We start from the raw sequence: 18,115 nt of genomic DNA on the forward strand, positions 1-18,115 counted from the left end.
ATTTTCTCTCTTAAAGCCTGGACTAAAATATGAAGTATCAATGGAGATTAGGCTAAACCCATACTCAACTTTGCAAAGGAAAGCTCCGTGTATAAATATTTTTTCAAAGTATAGTGAGACCACCCACCTACTTACAATTTGGCCATGTTTAAGATTAGTAAAAATGAACCCATTTACTTTTTATAGCTTTTCCTTGGGAAGGACTCATAGAAGGGATAGACCACCCTTGGTTTGCACCCTAGCCCCTGAAATGATTTCTCTCAGGTGCATCCTGGAATAGGATAACTACCAAGGTTTGACAGCAAACACACTACTTAGCACCATAATGACACAGGAAACAAGAAAGAAAGAACAGCACTTATTAATAAGCTTAGAATACACACAGGGTATGTGTTGGTGTATAGTATTTTTACTGTATTATATTACATTGGATTTGGTTTGTGCCAATTATGGCAAAAATATTTGGCTTCTTAGCAATTTTGCTGAGTAAAAGCAAATAAAAATTGTTTGACAGAAACACTTAGAAAGTGGTTTATATTTCAAAATAGTTATTCAGGCTGGCCCCAGGGAAGCGGAACAGAATCAGTTACATTGCTTCTCTTCTTTCCACTGCGTTCCCTGGAGTCTTATAATAATAAACCTTTATTGTCAAAGTACAACATGTGTACATTGAGATTAGCTGAGCCTCCCCCCGTGCTCTCTCCCCCCAACACACAGTGTCAACAAACCCTCCATCCTACCACACCATGTGAACCAACTACACCACACACTGGCCTCCCAAGTCAATTCTGCATAAGATTATGTCTCATTTAAAAGCCTAACAGCCCACGGATAAAAGCTATTTTTCAGCCTGTTGGTACGGCTGGCTATGTTCCTATATCTCCTACCGGATGATAGGAGAGTAAAGAGATACCATCCAGGATGTGAGTCATCCCTGAGAATCTTCCTCACTCTTCCAAGGCAACGAGCCCTGGCGATGTCATCCAGTGGTGTCAGGGGACACAATGTCTTGTGCTGTGCTCACTACCTTCTGTAATACTTTCCTGTCCGCGGCTGTCAGACCAGCATACCAAACCACAATACCATACAAGAGGACGCTCTCTATAGTAGACCGGTAAAAGAGGGTCATTAGCCATTGTTCTACCCTGTTCTTCCGCAAGACCCTAAGAAAGTGAAGCCTCTGTTGGGCCTTTCTGGCCACCTGGGTTGTGTTAACTTTCCAGGTCAGATCTTCACAGAGGTAGACTCCCAGAAATTTAAAGGAGGAAACTCTCTCTACACAGTTCTCTCCGATGTGAAGTGGGGCAGGTTCCTCCTTTTTTCTCCGGAAGTCTAACACCATCTCTTTCGTCTTGCCGATGTTTAGGTGCAAGTTGTTGTTACTACACCACATGGATAGTTTTTGTACCTCCGCCCTATATGCTGTCTCATCCCCACCTGTAATATCCTCAAAGGAACAAACACAATGGATAGTAGAAATCTTGGGAGTTTTTCATTCAGGTATATCAAATTAAACATCTGTTACGATGGGAGGGTAGTCGGGGAAAAAACTAGGCTATGGAAGAAGAACACACAACTGAAAGGAATGACTTGCAGCTGGAATACAGTCTCTTTTATGTCTTTATTCAGCATTTCAGTTCTTTTTATTCCAATTATCAAATTTGTATGAACAGCAGGAAGCCTTGTTTAAAGCTGCACATATATGCCAAGGACTGGTTATATCTAACTACATTCCCCAAACAATGAAAGACTAACGCATAAACATTGTACAGAAGTTGTATGGATTTTATTGTAGCTGAGAAACATCAAAGGCTGCTTTCTATTAAAAAGCAGCCAGGTTGTCAAAAGCTGGGGACATTCTCCACATCTGCTCTTTTCTTTTTTATGATAACCCCGCTTTCTTTTTGCTTTCTAACCTATCGAGGTATAAAATATAGACTCTGTTTGCGATCACATTTTTCTTCTTTGATAAATAACTTTTTAAAATATTTGCTACACACAAAATGCCCATGCAACTGATTATATATATATATATATATATATATATATATATATATATATATATATATACACACACATATATATATACATATATATATATATACACACACATATATATATATATAATCTCACGCTCTATATAATATATATGCTTGTAAAACACAATAAATATATATGTATATATATATTAAATAAAGCAATATATGTACATTTTAATGTTTACAGTTAAAAATAAAGAGCAAGATGTCATTCTAGAACCAGATCAAATAAAGCATTAAAATCAATCATGGAAATGCTATTTTAAGAAGATTTATAGGGCTAAGTACCTCTCTGACTGTCTTTGTCATCTTCAGTGCTCTTATAGAGAAGGAGAGCAGAATGATAGCAAACAAAAACTGACTAAATCTCCTAGGATAAAATGAAATAACAAAATGTTCCCAGCAGGCTTCTATCCTTTTATTTTTTTAAAATTCATATGTAAAACTGTAAACCAGGATTGTTCAGATGGAGACCAACTGCAGCAAAAGCGATAAACTTTTAATGGTCTATAGCAGCCATCTGGTGTGCTCCAGCTGTATTACAGTAGATCCACAACTGCAAAATTGCAGAGCCAACATTAACTGGGATAATGGGGCACTGTAGTTTCAATGTTATCTCAAGAACATGATACTGGAGAACATGACATTGTCTATTATCACGTAAATGGAGTATCAAATATCAACCAATAACAATGACACTTCTCCAATGCTTCATGCATTTTGCTCTTTTAAAGTTATTTTTCTATCCATTATTTGATACTGTGTGTAAATCTTTGAACAGGGATGGAGGGATAGTGATGATAATTTAAAGAAAATGATGCCATTACATTCTAATTTTCTTTTAGTGCAAACATATACCTACCCACCCACCTAATATTTCAATTGTAGTCAAACGTTTTAGATCTAGGAGCGAAGGAAAAGTAAGGGTTAGGATTATATTACCGAGCCTTGTAGAGATCTTTTATTAAAAGATGCTCTGTAAGTCCATGTATAGACACAAATGAAACACCTTAGCAGACAGCAGAGATCACTCATGATGCTAATGTCCCAGTAACTGATACTCCTTTAAATGTCCCCCCCCCAACATTAAGCTAGATAAGGCAAGCTCAAGTACATAGGAGTTCCATGACAAAACAGGATTCCCCTGTTTCTACTACTTTTCATCTGACTTTATATGAAATCCAGTTCCTGACATTAATGCAGTTCTCTGAGTTATACATGCAAGGTGCTAAATTAAGCCCTACCAACCAAGTATAATCCAGTTTTTCATAAATCGTTAGTTCCTGACTTTGGGCAATTTATTAACTTCCAGTGAAGATCAATTGTCAGAAAAATGCAAATTAAAATATAAAGCAAGTGACAAATCTGTGGCTTGTGGCCAGATTCAGTTGCCACACTGTTGCCAGGAAAATTATTTTCATCAGTGCAATTTGTCCTTTTAATGGAATACCCCACTAAAATAGATATTTAAACCCTCCCAACCTTTCCCTTCTCCAATACATAGTAAAAAAAGGAATCGGTCCCGTCTTCACTGGCAATACCATCAGTTTATAAATAATGTCCTGTGGGCCTTCAACAACCCCCACCCCAAAATTTGGTGCATTTCCCACCAGAAGTGTATATTGCCATTATAAGCCAGTGCAACTTTCAGGATTCGTAATAGTAAATATTTATGGGGATGGTGATATTGCAAACAAGCTGTGGCTTTTTTAAGAGGATTACTGATTAAATTTATCCAGGAGTGTTCGCAACTGGCACCCCAGAGCTGAGCATAAACAATATATATATGGAAGAAAGCACTTTTTTTCTCTTCACAACTTTGTAGAAACCATCAAAAGACAAAATGACTCTTCTCTAGGATGAGACTTGGCACTGCTATTTCGAAAAACAAATTACTATAAAGCAATGTAACCAAAATCACACCTATGGTGGTTATCATAATTTCAAAATCTCTCTTCAGGAAATCAATTAACCTATATACTCTACTACTTAGGGGAGAGAGAGAGAGAGAGAGAGAGAAATACAGGAGTGCCAATAAGCAAGGAGGGGGAAGATTATCAGATCAAACCTACTATTTGGGACTGTCATGGGCTCAGTTCACCCATTAAAGACAATTCCTGAGTTTTGCATTTGATTTAGGGCTGTACGTAGTTATGCATCAAATGGCTTTTTTAGTCTAGTGAGCTCTGGCAACGTTAGCTACAAGGAAATATGCATCAATTTGTGCAGGATAATTTCAGTTCTAGGGGTAAAGTAATATGAAACCTACAGTCCCAAGTGATACCTCCAATATTTATTTGAATTTTTAAAAGTGAAAGAAAAGAAACATTAATTGTTCATTGAGATGTGAGTTTTCATCATGAAGATCCCAGAGAATGGTCTGTTTGGAAGCAACATGACAAAAGGCTCACCTGTTGTCATTATGATACGGATTGGACACTCACACAATATTGCAATAAAACAACGAGGCACACCAATTATCATCACAGATAATGCTTCCACAACAAGGACAAACTGTCCAACTCAAATGTACAAAGATGATCAGTCACGCCACATCTCACCTCACCTTTAGTTAAATCATTTTTTCTCTAAGCTGGGGTTTGCCTTACTGGGGAGGCATCATGTTTTGCTCTGTGCAGGTTTTGCCTAACACACATGAGCTTTGGCTCACAGTTATGTTTTGCTGATTACCCCCTTCTGTTCCCCTGGTTCGAGACTTAAACATATGTTTTTAAATGAGGAACAACTATAAATTGTGTAATTGCTTGAAAACTAAATAACGTATTACAGTATACCATTTTGCAACTAAATCCACTTTGTCAGACAACTTCATGCCTCTTAACAAAAGAAGGCCCAGTCCATGAAAATTTGTGCTAAAGTAAACATTTTAAAGTATCATAGGAGTTATGCTTGGTCTGTAAACAAAACAAAAAATATCACCCTGGAATTTACCAGAATCAAAGCTCATCACACATTATGATAACTATCCTAAAAACTACTTTTTGCTCAATCCTATTTTTATATAAAAGGGACACAGTGGCTCGGTGGGTTAGGACGCTGAGCCTGTCGATCAGAAGGTCGGCAGTTTGGCGGGTCGAATCTCGAGTGCCACGTAACAGAGTGAACGCCTGTTACTCATCCCACCTTCTGCCAACCTAGCAGTTCGAAAGCACATAAAAATGCAAGTAGAAAAATAGGGATCACTACGGTGGGAAGGTAACAGTGTTCCGTGCGCCTTTGGTGTCTAGTCATGCCAGCCACATGACCACGGAGACATCCTTGGACAAGCGCTGTCTCTTCGGCTTTGAAACGGAGATGAGCACTGGCCTCTAGAGTTGGAAACGACTAGCACACATATGCGGGGGAACCTTAACCTTTTTATTTTTATATAGATTTTTCTGCTTTGAATCAACACTTACTAAGCCCGTGAGTCTGGAACCTGAAGTGGAACATACTATGAATTTGGAGCAAAATGAATTGGGGGAGGAGGGGGGGAACCTACCTGTTCAAGTTATATTCCATAGAAAAGGAAAAATAATTCAAAAATATTATTTATATTAGTTATGAAAACCAACCTGCCAGGTTTTTTTTGTCATCAGATAAGATATTCATGCCAAATGTTCTTATTGTATCATTTCACTAATGCAATGGGTTATTTCACCAAGAACAGAGTAGCATGCTTTTATCATTGGAGCTCTTAAAAGCTGTGGGTAAGTCTGTGCAATCTACATAGGCTTTTGATTCAAGCATCTTTATGGCCTGTTTTATTTTATTATTATGGACCTTCCTGAATCTTTTTAAAAAAAACAATAAACACAATTCAATCGGCCATATTCCAACAGCTTGCAAACTGATTATAATTTACCTTCCTATTATTTGGTAAAAAGCTAACGCACATTATTCCTTCATAAGGATCTGCAACTACTATGTGCTACGGACATTTCAAATGCACCAACTAGGCAATGTGGCTTTAGCAACAAATATTGTTTCCTTAAACTTTTTCCCTTATCCAGGCCTGAGATGTGTAGTTATATTTCTGTCAGGAAAAATCGGAATCGATTCACTTCCTTTCCCCCCCCCCCACCCCACCCCAAGACAAAAGACAAAAATCTAGCAGTACAGAGACATCCTACTCCGCCGCATGGCCTCACTAATCAAGTAAGCAGGACTCAGTTCTGGTTCTTCAGTCATAATCACAATGTTCTGCCATTCACCTAGCTGATTGGATCTCTTAATGGTGTCCACCACACACAAAGCATAGAGACAATCATCAAAAGTTGCAGCCATTGTGAGTGGCCGTCCGTCCCAGGTTCGTCGGTCATCTTGATCTTCAAAGGCCTCCCTAACTGCTTGTACCATCTTTATGGTACCCCGGAGGTACGGAGATGGGATGTCACTGAAGGCCTTCTCAGGTAACAAGGCATTGCTGACTGGGGCAGAATCCTTCAAGAGGAGCTCTTTCTGTGGGGAGTTATTGCTTTGTCCATACAAATCCGTGCCGACTGCAATTAGCCGCCCGCTGGATCCAATCACAACAATATCTTGTTTGAATTCTCCCGGCATGTTGAAATTAAGGGTAACAGTGCAGCATACCCCACCTTCTAAGACCATCTGAAATGTGCAGAAGTCGTCACTCGTAATTTGCCGTATTCCTTTAATGTGGTCTGTCTGTTTCACAAAGGTCTTAAGAAGTCCATGAACTTTCACTGCTTTCTGACTGGTGAGGAAAGTCAGGAGATCAATGATGTAGGTACCAACAGAATGCAATCCTCCACCTCCCATCAGATCATCGCAGCTCCAGTTATATTTCTTCCCCAGCAGGCTCCCACTGTGAACCTGTACCTCACACACAAGCAGTTCCCCCACATAGCCCTCTTGGATCAGCTGCTTCATCTTCACAAAGGCAGGCAGGAAACGGAGAACGTTGCCCATGATGCTCATAAGCTTGGGATAATAGTGGGCAGCTGTCATCATCCGAAAGGCATCCAGTGGAGTGGCTGTTCTATCACAAATGACATTCTTCCCAATCCCTGTTAGATATTAAAGAAAAGAAAAATATAGGTGAGTTTAAGATATGCCATAGTGCAAAGTACAATTGTAGAAATCAAGGAAAGCTAGAAAGAAAAAAAATTAATTTTAAAAACAATTTTGGGCGAGCAAGACAAACCTTCCCCTTTTTTGCTTCACTTACAATTAAGACGAATTTGAAGGGTCTCAGTTGGCAAAAGCTACAAATTTAGTCTGAAGAAGGGAAATTCTTCTGCAAACAGACGTTATCCTATATTGATGCTTGCAACTCTTCATTTTATATTTAAATTCTCTTTAAATTTTATATTAACATATAATGTCTCATACTCAGCTGTATCATTTATAAAGGAAGTCTGAGCTTAACAGAATTCCTTCCATTTTCCACCTAAAATTATATCTGCTTATACTAGATTATAAACTAAAAATACTATTGAAAATTTTGGGATTCTTGCCTGTAGTGAGTTATCTCAAGGAAAATAGTTCAAGTTTTTTTTAATTCTTTATTTGCCCATTGTGAATTACTTATTATACAAATGGATTATTATACTTCCATAGATTTATCATTATAATAGTTTGTTCCCTGACAGTGGCTAAATTCATACATGATGCTAATGGATCACTTGATACCTGAAGATAAAAATTATAATTTGCAAGCTGTATTTATGCATTAAAGTAGAGACTTCCAACTAACTCAGGACTTTTTAGTGGCATGCTAAGGATTGTTATCCAAAAAATGAATGGGGTCAGGATAAACACATTTGATTTAACTTAATTACATCAACATTTAACTAAAATTAAGAGGTGATTACTTCCCAGATACTTAATTTTCCCCTTCTATCCTTTTAAAACTTACAATTTGGTGATCGGCATATTTGGAGAAGCTTTGGGAGCAGCATCCAAAACCTTTGGCACAGCTGCACTATTTCTGATCATGTATATATTGCTGAATTACAACTCTGAACAGTCTCAATCAGTGTGTACAATAACAAAGGATGAAAGTTGCAATTCAGCAACATCTGAAAGGTTATAGTGATGGCAAACCTTTTAGAGACCGAGTGCCCAAACCGCAACCCAAAACCCACTTATTTATCACAAAGTGCCAGGGCCGCATCAGCATTGTGGTGCCCTCAGGGGTGGCAGGGAGGCACCTCTGTGTGCCGCCTCTGGCATGTAAAACCGGGGGCACAAAAATGGGCCACTGTGCTGCAAGGGGCAAAAACGGCCGCTGCAGCCCTGCAGGATGCAAATACAAGATGCTGCACCATGGAAGAACGGGATAGGGCTAGTGAGTATCACGCAGGCATTAAACTCACCCCATTTGCAGCGTGTGCATGCTCGCAGTCCCATGCGCACATGCATGCATGTAAAATGCTTCCCCCTCCCTTTTCTTCCAGTCCATCAATCGATAATGGTTGGTGACCTCTGCTCTACCACCTCTGCCGAGCTTGCAAGTTGGCCGCTTTGGCTCCTTTGTGCTCGGTGGGGCTCCTGCTCCAGGCAGTGGTGGTGGCCTGATGGACCTGCTGCTGGTGGCAGTGGCGCGTGTGCCAACAGAGAGGGCTCTGAGTGCCACCTTTGGCACGCATGCCATTGGTTCGCCACCACTGGGTTACATGTTATGTACCCATATTAGCCCTTAAGCCTCACTTATGCATCCCTAGCCTAATAAGTTGATTTCACTGTCTGATACTAGGTAATGGAACTGACAGCCACTGTAGTTGGGTGAACAGGAACAACAGAACTAAATCTAAAGGTTTGTGAATAATAAGTGTGTAATGTGGTTTCTCAACTGAAACCCACATGAAGTCCTAGAGCAGCCCTCTTCCTCTTCAGACCTTCCAACTGGGTTCAGTTCCACCTCTCAAATTCCCTATCACCATTGAAGCATGTTGCTGCGGGGCTGCTGCCAGCCCCTGCTACTAGGTTTCTGTCATGGAATTGTGCAGCAGTGGTGGCTCAGTGGGTTAGGACGCTGAGCTTGTCAATCAGAAGGTCGGCAGTTTGGCGGGTCGAATCCCGAGTGCCGCGTAGCAGAGTGAGCGCCTGTTACTCGTCCCAGCTTCTGCCAACCTAGCAGCTCGAAAGCACGTAAAAATGCAAGTAGAAAAATAGGGACCACTACGGTGGGAAGGTAACAGCGTTCCGTGCGCCTTTGGCGTCTAGTCATGCCGGCCACATGACTACGGAGACGTCCTCAGACAGGCACTGGCTCTTCGGCTTTGAAACGGAGATGAGCACCAGCCCCTAGAGTTGGAAACGACTAGCACGCATGTGCGGGGGAACCTTTACCTTTACCTTTAGCAGTCATTGTCATCCAGAAAAGGAAGAACATAAGATAGTCAGAAACACAGGAATATCATGAGGTGAATGAAATAGTATACAGAACACACAAAAGAAAAAGGAGGGGGAAAAGGGAAACTCCCCCTTTATACTTACAGCAACCAATCATAGTGTAGCTTGCCTCATGCAGGAGCCAGCACTCTCCAACCAAATAGCTACAATTGTGTGTTCTGGCCTATTGTACACTTTACTCTTCCATCTATTAAATTCAACATCCTGACAGTCTCTAAAAGGGAACTTCAGAAATTCAGCTGGATCTCATCCATTTTTCTTAAAATCCACTGATTTCCCAAATTTAAGGAAGACACATCTGGCATCATACGACGCTGCCACTTTAAACAGTGACAGAGTTGAGGAGAAAACTGAAAGAGCCTAGAAGAATAAGCAAAAACCACATGCCATTACAGATAAATGCCTCAATTTGCAAGCATAGAATGTTGCTCTCCAGCCTCTTGGCTTTGTGAGAAACATTTTTCAGCATTTCAAGCGGGTTGAACTGCACCACCCATTCGATTAACAAATGACTACTCAAGCTGAGTCACAGCAGACACTCATCTCATGCTTTGTTGCACTGTGTAATCATGCATATATTTAGGAAGTTTAGCTATCACTCTTAAAGTAGCTGCATGGGCAGTCTGCAGATCTCAAAGAATGGGCTCAACGGAATTGTGATATTTGTATTCTCCCGTTTTTGATGGGAAGAATGCCATTGCTTATGTAGCAAAAATGTTTATGTCCAAGAGGGAAATACCAGCAGACTTGGAAGACACCAAGATGTCTGAATACGATATAATCTTTATTATAATCTCATGACTGGGGATGAGGAAGAGCCCATTAAGAGCAGAGCTTGCTCAAAAGCAAGGAGTTGCTAACATACAACTGGGACGGGGTTGAGTTGACCCATAAAATAAAAGCAGGTTTGGAACAGAATAGCGGGAACTTCTGAGGCACTTCCTATTGCAACATTTGGTTACTGGCATGAATGGAAGCTTCATACTAAGGATCGAATTTCATACATGTTTAAAATGTGTCTTTGTATCTAAACACACAAAGGTTTGAAAACGCAAAGAGAATCAACTTGAAGAAACTACTGTGAAAAGAGCAGGTGGAGAAAGTAAATTTATGTTTTTTCCCCCTAGCTGAAGTTCAGAAAACAATCTTACCTCTGAAGCTGGTATTTATTTGCCTGAGAAGAAAATTCTCCATTAGTGGCTGATTTCTACCACAACAGGTGGGATGATGATACAGACAATTCACAGAAATATAGAGCAAGCAAGGCTAGTGGGTTTTTTGGGTTTTTTGTATTTTATAAAAAAAATATTATTTAGTCAGAAGAAATGTAATTTCTTCAAGCTTTATATGGGAAAGACTAAAATACATCTTAACACTGTCATCACCTCAGAACAAAGTTAAGAGGTGTTTTTTTTACCAATGCTATCTTCTTTCATATCCGTTCCTTTCCTTGTGGTATCCTACCCAAGTATTTGTTATTCTACAGAAGGAAGACATATTCTTAATACTGTCATCCAGTGGTCTCCAGTTTTTTGAAGCCCAATCATGGTATGGTAACACAGTGCAGTGCAGTACAGTACAATACAGTCCTGCTTATAAGGAAGTATGCAGTTAACCTTTTACTTGTATTAGTAGAATGTAAGTAATAAAATATTTTATCACAAACATATCTTTGTTAATTTAGCTTTTGTTGGAGTATTCTTTGGACTTGCTTCAGCCTCCCTCCACTCAATCTCCCTTGGAAGTGGCTGGGTCACTGTTGTCTCAGAGTGAGACATTTTTACAACTGCTAAACAAATTCTGCTCAGAAAATAACTGTAGTATTGTACCCTGCGTGTGGTATTAGCATTTCAATTGGAATCCAAATTAAAAGTGAATCTGAATCCTTTTCAAGAGATAACAAATACCCTCGTGCTGGATTTTGAAGGGATAACTGATATTCTGGGCTTTCTGAACTACTGGAAAATCAGCACTCCACATCTTGTGGCTGTCAGCTGCTTCCTGAATCAGAGTGAAAAATGCTATCTAGAAAGCAGGCTACGTAATTTGCTGCCTCACGTGAATCTTCTCAGCCTTGTTGTATATGGAAGACCATCAGACTGTAATCTAGTGATAAATAACAATCAATATTTTTATTTTTTTATTTTAATCCCATTTATATCCCGCCCTTCTCCGAAGACTCAGGGCGGCTTACAATCTAAGCACAAATCAAATGTGCTTAGCAATAGCCTTCATTCTATGTATATGCCTGCTTATTAGGGCTTTCCCCCCCCCAAGCGGCATTATTACAAAGTCAGCTTATTGCCCCCAACAATCTGGGTCCTCATTTTACCTACCTCGGAAGGATGGAAGGCTGAGTCAACCTTGAGCCTGGTGGGATGCGAACCTGCAATAATTGCAGGCAGCTGGTGTTACTTAAGGAGGCATTAGCCCACTGCTCCACCAAGGCTCCACCACTGCTCCACCAATATCCTTATAGCGAATAAAAATTAGACTTATGTTGCAAGTAATCAATGAACACGTTTGCCCAATACATTTGAATAACATTTGGGGGTGTTTGGGGAAAAATCAGGCAATTAGATCTTGATCTTTATTTAAAAGCAATTGCAAGGTATGTCTTGATCACTGATGATGTTACATACTGATGAAAGTAACAGACCAATATCCATCCATCCACCCACCCACCCACCTTATAAAGATTCTTTGCAGCCATGATTATGTTCCCACAATGAAGTAATTATTTGCCAAATGACTAGTGTGTATTATTTTTAAAAAATAGTAGCACTGATGTTATAAACATTAGAATTAGGTTGCCTTATTTTTATCTTTCTTTTTCTAAAACTGAACAAGCTATTCTTGGTGACCTGAATATAAGAGCATTCACACACATGTAGAACTGGGCTAACAGCTCAAATAAGCCAACTGATCATAAAGAATATCAGTAAAGCAATGTGTAATCCCACTGAAGCACCTCGGCAGCTTTAACAAAATCAGAATTATATGCATAATGACATGGGCAAGCTGTCTTGACCAGGCTGTGGGTACATGACACTAGAAATGTGAGAGATCTTTATTCACAAGCAAGTTTTCTATACTTGATTTTTCCAATTTATATGGAGGTTGTTTATTACTTACAATGGCTGAAGAGACAGGTAACCATCATCAGGGTTGATATATAATCAAGTAGTATATGATCAAGCCAGGTATTTGGCAACCAGAAACCATGGAGCCAAGTTCTAGTACCTAGTATCCTATTGAAATACAATTTATAGGCCATAATGCTCCCTGTTCTGATATAGAAAACTCTGATCTAGGACAAGATCCCATCAGCCCTTGGGAACATCAGTGGAAATAGGGGCCTGTGATGTCTTCACAAGGGTTCCGCAAAGGCTTGAAGAAATGTTATGATTTAAATCCTGAGTTAAGTTTGGACTTCCATGGTCCAAAAAAGGTATTTAAAGGGCATCCGTGGTGAAGAAAAGGTTGAGAACCCCTGCAATAGGTAAACCACCAGGTGTTAGGTGAAAGTCTTGCTGTGGCTCTGGATGAAAACTTTGCAGAATCAAATTTTAACAAATCAAGGCTACTTAAATGTAGCTGCATTTGGATTGGGGGTTGCTGATGGACATTTAAATCAGTGGACTCCTCGGTATTCTCCTAGCTTGGTTGCTTTCATACAGACATTTCAATACCTGGCTAGGTAGTAACTTCAGTGTTGATGAACAATGCATTGAGAATTTTATCTAGCTAGGTAATGGAATGTCTGCACAAAAACAACCAAACTTAGAGAACACCAAGGACTCCACAGTTCATCCCTGAGGCACATATATCCTGTTTTATTAGAATTTGTCTCAGAAGACAAAGTTTATTGCTGGAACAACTTTGGTGACAGCTTTACCTCAACAGCTATGTATTGGTGCATGTCCATGTAGCTTCCTTTCCCTCCAAACCCTTGAACAAGCTAGACTGCTTGCTGGAACCTTAAGATTCGGTCTAATTTGAACATTGCTACTACCTGGCCTCACCCAATTCTGACAAAAGGCAGATTTACATTTGCTCCAATTATTTTTTTGTTGTTGAAAATTGTACTTAGATGCATACGTTATAATAATTTTCCTAGGTTCATGCCACATTAGGCTAAAAAAAGGCCTTAACAAGACCTAGCTACATCCATCATTAGAGGAGGGTTGCAGTGTTCTGTATTGTTCTATCTATCAGCTATCTCCATGACAGCAGCAGTGTTGCAGATAATCAGCACCGTGGAATGTCAGAATACCAGATTTTGCTTTAGATCCCTCTGCTGTTTGCATGGCAATTGTTAATCTATGTATACTGTCAGGTTTGGCATAATAGGAACAATAAACATCAATGTACGGTTTGTACTATGGAGAAAAAAAAATGAAAGCCAATGCAAATGTCATACCAAACAGAAACAAACAACCAGAGCTACACTCGGAGGAAGTATGCATGAAAGTGATGTAAACAAATTAAAACAATTTAAACAATTTAAACAATTTAACTGTAAACAATCTCATAGACTTTGTTTATTGAAGTCCATTCCAACTGGCCGTGACTCTCTACAGCCTTAAGCAAATGCACTTTTCAGCTCTGCAGCATCCTTTTAACTGTAGAGTTGTAAGAGTCTCATTCAGAGATGTTCTCCATGCAAAATGTTAAAGTCCCCAGTGAAAGCTCATTATAATAAAAGATGAGAAATCGACAAGATAAAACAGATAATTCGAAAGCATGCATGCATGATATTAATTTTAGGAAGATACAGTGTATGTATGTGAAAATTTTCAATTATTCCCTAGAGAATCCTGTGGCTATGGTAGAAGATTATATCTCACCAGTATAATCTGCATCAAAAAGATTTGTGGCAGGCATACCGAACAGCAAAACTAACCTTTTAATCCCACATGGAATCAATTGAATATTTATTCCCAACCCAAATACTACTTCATCCTATTGATTCTGGTTGTCATTGAAGGCTGTTGTTGTTCTTTCTACATTGTCCAAAAATACTCTGTGGAGCAAGAACCAGCAATGCAGAGACATCTGGACATGATAATTCAGCTGACTCTGACAACATCAACTTCAGCTAATTGCTTTCTCTTCTGTCTCCATCTCAGAAAGCACATGAAATGCCTCCCTCTACTAATGCAAAGCAAACAATCATTCTCTCTCTGTGCACATTACCTTATTAAAAACATTGCTTGCTATGCAAATAATTATTCAAAGCACAGCAAATATTACATGTACAGTAGTATATTACTGCTGAGAAGCAAATACTTTGCTTTTGGAGAATCAAAACTCATGGCCACAACCTACAGAGGGTCACCAACACAATTTTGGATATCTACATCTATATCTTAGGAGGCAAGGAGAAATATTAAGTCCTGTTTAGAACAAGGCGATGTAAACAAGTTATTCCCGAAACAAGGAACATATCTGCAAGAAATATGTCTTCAACTAATTTATTTCACTTCCTTTGGGCCTGCATTCATGTTCAATATGAAATGTAATTAATACCATTTTTTTAAATGGGCAAAGATTTGGTTGTCTGATATTTCAACTGGAAATATTTCAACAGAAGGAAAATTAAGCCCATGAAGGAATTGAAATGATACTTTTTTGAATTGAGGCACTTTAAACCCAATCCCACAGCAGCTTGCCCAAAGCTATTTGCTGAATGCATGGCTTTGTGAAACACAAACTTCAAAGCCCAAATCTTCATGGTAACTCAAGACCAATTCAGTTTAATTTAGACTTAGGATGGTGGTGGAGAACCTATGGCACGCATGTCACAGGTGGCACACAGAGCCCTCTCTGTGGGCATGCGTGCCATCATCCCAGTCCTAGGCCTTCAAGGTAGGTTTTATAAAACTTTTCGCTTTAGGCCTCCACTGCCGTGTGCAAAAAAAAAGGTTCAATCAATCAATCAATCAATTTCAACTTCTTGCGGGGAAAAAACCAGATCTCACAAAGTTGGAATTGATTGATTGAACTTTTTAGTCCCACCTAGTCAACCGTTACCATGCCTACCTAATGGGCAATGCCCACCCAATGGGCCATGCCCACCTGGCACCCGATGATACGTAAGTGGGTTTTGGGTTGCAGTTTGGGCACTCGGTCTCTAAAAGGTTCGCCATCACTGACTTAGGATAAATGTCTAAACCTCCACTTTCTGCAGTACATTATGAAAAAGGTCACCTATACCACTTATTTATATAAAGTACTATACTTTTCATTCAATATAACATCTGCTATCATACATAAACGCAATTCAGTACTGTTTGACATTTAGGACTTGAATGTGATTGCCATTGTAAAGAATGCAAAATCTTTTTTAGCCAAATATTGTGTTTTGATGAATATGGATGCACAGATATACAAAAAAAAGCCCCGAACAATGCAAAGTACAGAGCAAGAGAGCAGCATACAGATAATCCTCACTTAACAACCATTCATACAGTGACTATTTGAAGTCATGACAGTGCAGAACGAACAGTACTTACATGCGGTCCTCAAAGTTACAGTCACTGCAGGGCCCCAGCAGTCAACTGATCAAAATTCAAATGCCTGGCACTTCAATTCACTCACCACCAGTCTCTCTCATCTCTGCCTTTTTGGCCGCCTGCACAGCTGCATTCCTTGGCAGCAGTGGCACAAGCAGTGGTGGGGATGAAATAGAGGCCTGAGGCCTTCAGTTGGCTACCACCACCCCATGTCCTCTATTTCAGCCTCAGCACCACTGATACCGTCACTACTGCCAAGAATGCTGTCTCAAGCCCCACACTACTACCAACCACACCAGTGCCACAACTGTCTTTGCTGCTGACAAGGGTGCACACAGCATGGCCCTAGGTAAGGCAGTTGCTGGCCATACCAGGCCTTCCCTCCCCAAGGCCAAACATGCCCCTCTCCAAATTGTGTGTGTGTGCTTCTCCAAACTGCACACTTCCTTGTCGTTGCTGCTTCCGAGGCCTCCCCAAAGCACATGAGAACGCTGCGCCCATCCTCTCCAAACTGCACGCTGCTGGGATTGTCTGCTGCTAATCGATATGGTTGGGTGAAAATCACATTTTACAAATGCATCACTTAGCAATGGAAATTCCACTCCCAATTACTGTTGTAACCTTAGGACTACCTGAATATAAAATCTCTTTAGACTGCAAACCAATCCAAAGGATATAGGTTAAGCTAAGTATACACTTCCAAATTAATACTGAGAATGGTAATTAAGGTAATAGCACGCTTTACTTGTGTCTATTTCATTAACTGCATACATCTTGACAAAAGGGTACATAAGGAATGGTATATACTCTGCACTAGAAGCATCACATTTTATTTTCAAAAGGGAGTAATTCTATGTCCGGGTAACACAGGCATATCTGCATATTTATACGACTGATCTTTGTAAATTAATGTGAACAGAAGCAATGAGACCTGTCATTATCTCACCTTGCATCTCTTCTTTTCTCTTAGGTTCAAGACAACTTTTTTTATTTCAAGGAGGACTACGTATGCTATTGAATATTCTATTCTTGAAGAATTTTAAACAAAAACAATGGCAATGACAATTACTTTAATTTTTTCCAGTTTTCTTTAATTACTCTCTAAATCCTTGCTTTTGCTGCAAATTAATTAGGAGACTTAAACAAAACAGCTCTGAAAAATAGCACAACCCAATCTTTTCTCTCTTGTTTGACTGAACAATTGGACAAAAACCTTTCCAGGATATAAGTCTGATGTAATGTAGCTTATAAATCAGAAACAACTACAGTAATAAACAGGAAAGGATAAAAGGGGTATGTATTCCAGGTGCTATGAAAATACTATCAATGGGACACCAGTTAAATCATACGCCTTATTCAGGAGTAAAAAAAATTCAACTATGTGTTGACTTCCCTTGAACTCTCTGCAAAATATATATTCACCAGTAGAGACATTTGTCTTCATAGCACCACTCCATCTACTATTACCCTTCATGGATTGTGCTTTTGTGGTACATTACATTAAAGTGCCCAGAAGCCAAATTTGTCTTTCAGTACCGCATGCCAGTATCCAGTCATGCTGAACACATCAGCATGGGGGGAGGGGGAGGGGTTGGAAATGGAAAATAATTTCCTTTGCTCTTCCACAGAAAGATTTGTCTAGCTGAACAGGTCGATGATACACCAGAAGTACTATATTGCTGTGAGTTACATCCCAAATCGATAAATGTGTAGAACTGTAAGATATGCAGTGGATAAGTTTTGAACCAAGTCATACAAGTCTCATACAAATTTAGCCATCCAATACATCCTTTTAATTAATAATAGTTTCTTATTTAAGAAATCTTTAGGTATGACTTCTGTGTAACAGAAATACAGAGCCAAAATAATTATAATTATTAAGACACCAAAGTGATTATAATTGGTACCATACAGCTTAGTCATATGTTCCTGAAAAGTGTTAAGATATGCTTCTAGAATTATAATTATCACTTTACCGTAAATGCCATGTTCAGATAGCAGTCTGGCCAAAAATTAAAAAGTAAATGATTCTTTAAAACTACCATGACCTGAATTGTCCACTTTAAAAGCTGACTTCAAAATGAAAATATTTATTTAAAGGTAAAGGTAAAGGTTCCCCCGCACATGTGTGCTAGTCGTTTCCAACTCTAGGGGCCGGTGCTCATCTCTGTTTCAAAG

At 39.4% G+C, this 18,115-nt stretch overlaps 1 protein-coding gene and 1 long non-coding RNA gene across 3 annotated transcripts in view; one reads left to right on the top strand and one right to left on the bottom strand.

Moving 5' to 3' along the window:
- The first annotated feature begins 1,464 nt into the window (after positions 1-1,464).
- Positions 1,465-12,776, top strand: LOC310639195. The gene is made up of 3 exons (XR_014492257.1): positions 1,465-1,500; positions 10,547-10,638; positions 12,734-12,776. It is a non-coding gene; the product is annotated as an uncharacterized lncRNA (long non-coding RNA).
- GFOD1 (Gfo/Idh/MocA-like oxidoreductase domain containing 1) overlaps positions 1,611-18,115 on the bottom strand; it is a gene marked incomplete at its 5' end in the record, with an annotated part of 42,466 nt that continues 25,961 nt past the window's right edge. The window contains 2 exons of one of the 2 annotated variants that reach the window (XM_083360672.1): positions 1,611-7,069; positions 9,504-9,772. In XM_083360672.1, the coding sequence (XP_083216798.1) occupies positions 6,150-7,069; positions 9,504-9,516 (933 nt within the window). In that variant the 3' untranslated portion in view covers positions 1,611-6,149. Of the gene's footprint in view, positions 7,070-9,503; positions 9,773-18,115 lie in introns of those variants that run through there. The other variant, XM_083360671.1, reaches the window with a different exon arrangement.

This window comes from Vipera ursinii, assembly GCF_947247035.1.
Source record: "Vipera ursinii genome assembly, chromosome: 3".
Taxonomy (NCBI): Eukaryota; Metazoa; Chordata; class Lepidosauria; order Squamata; family Viperidae; genus Vipera; species Vipera ursinii.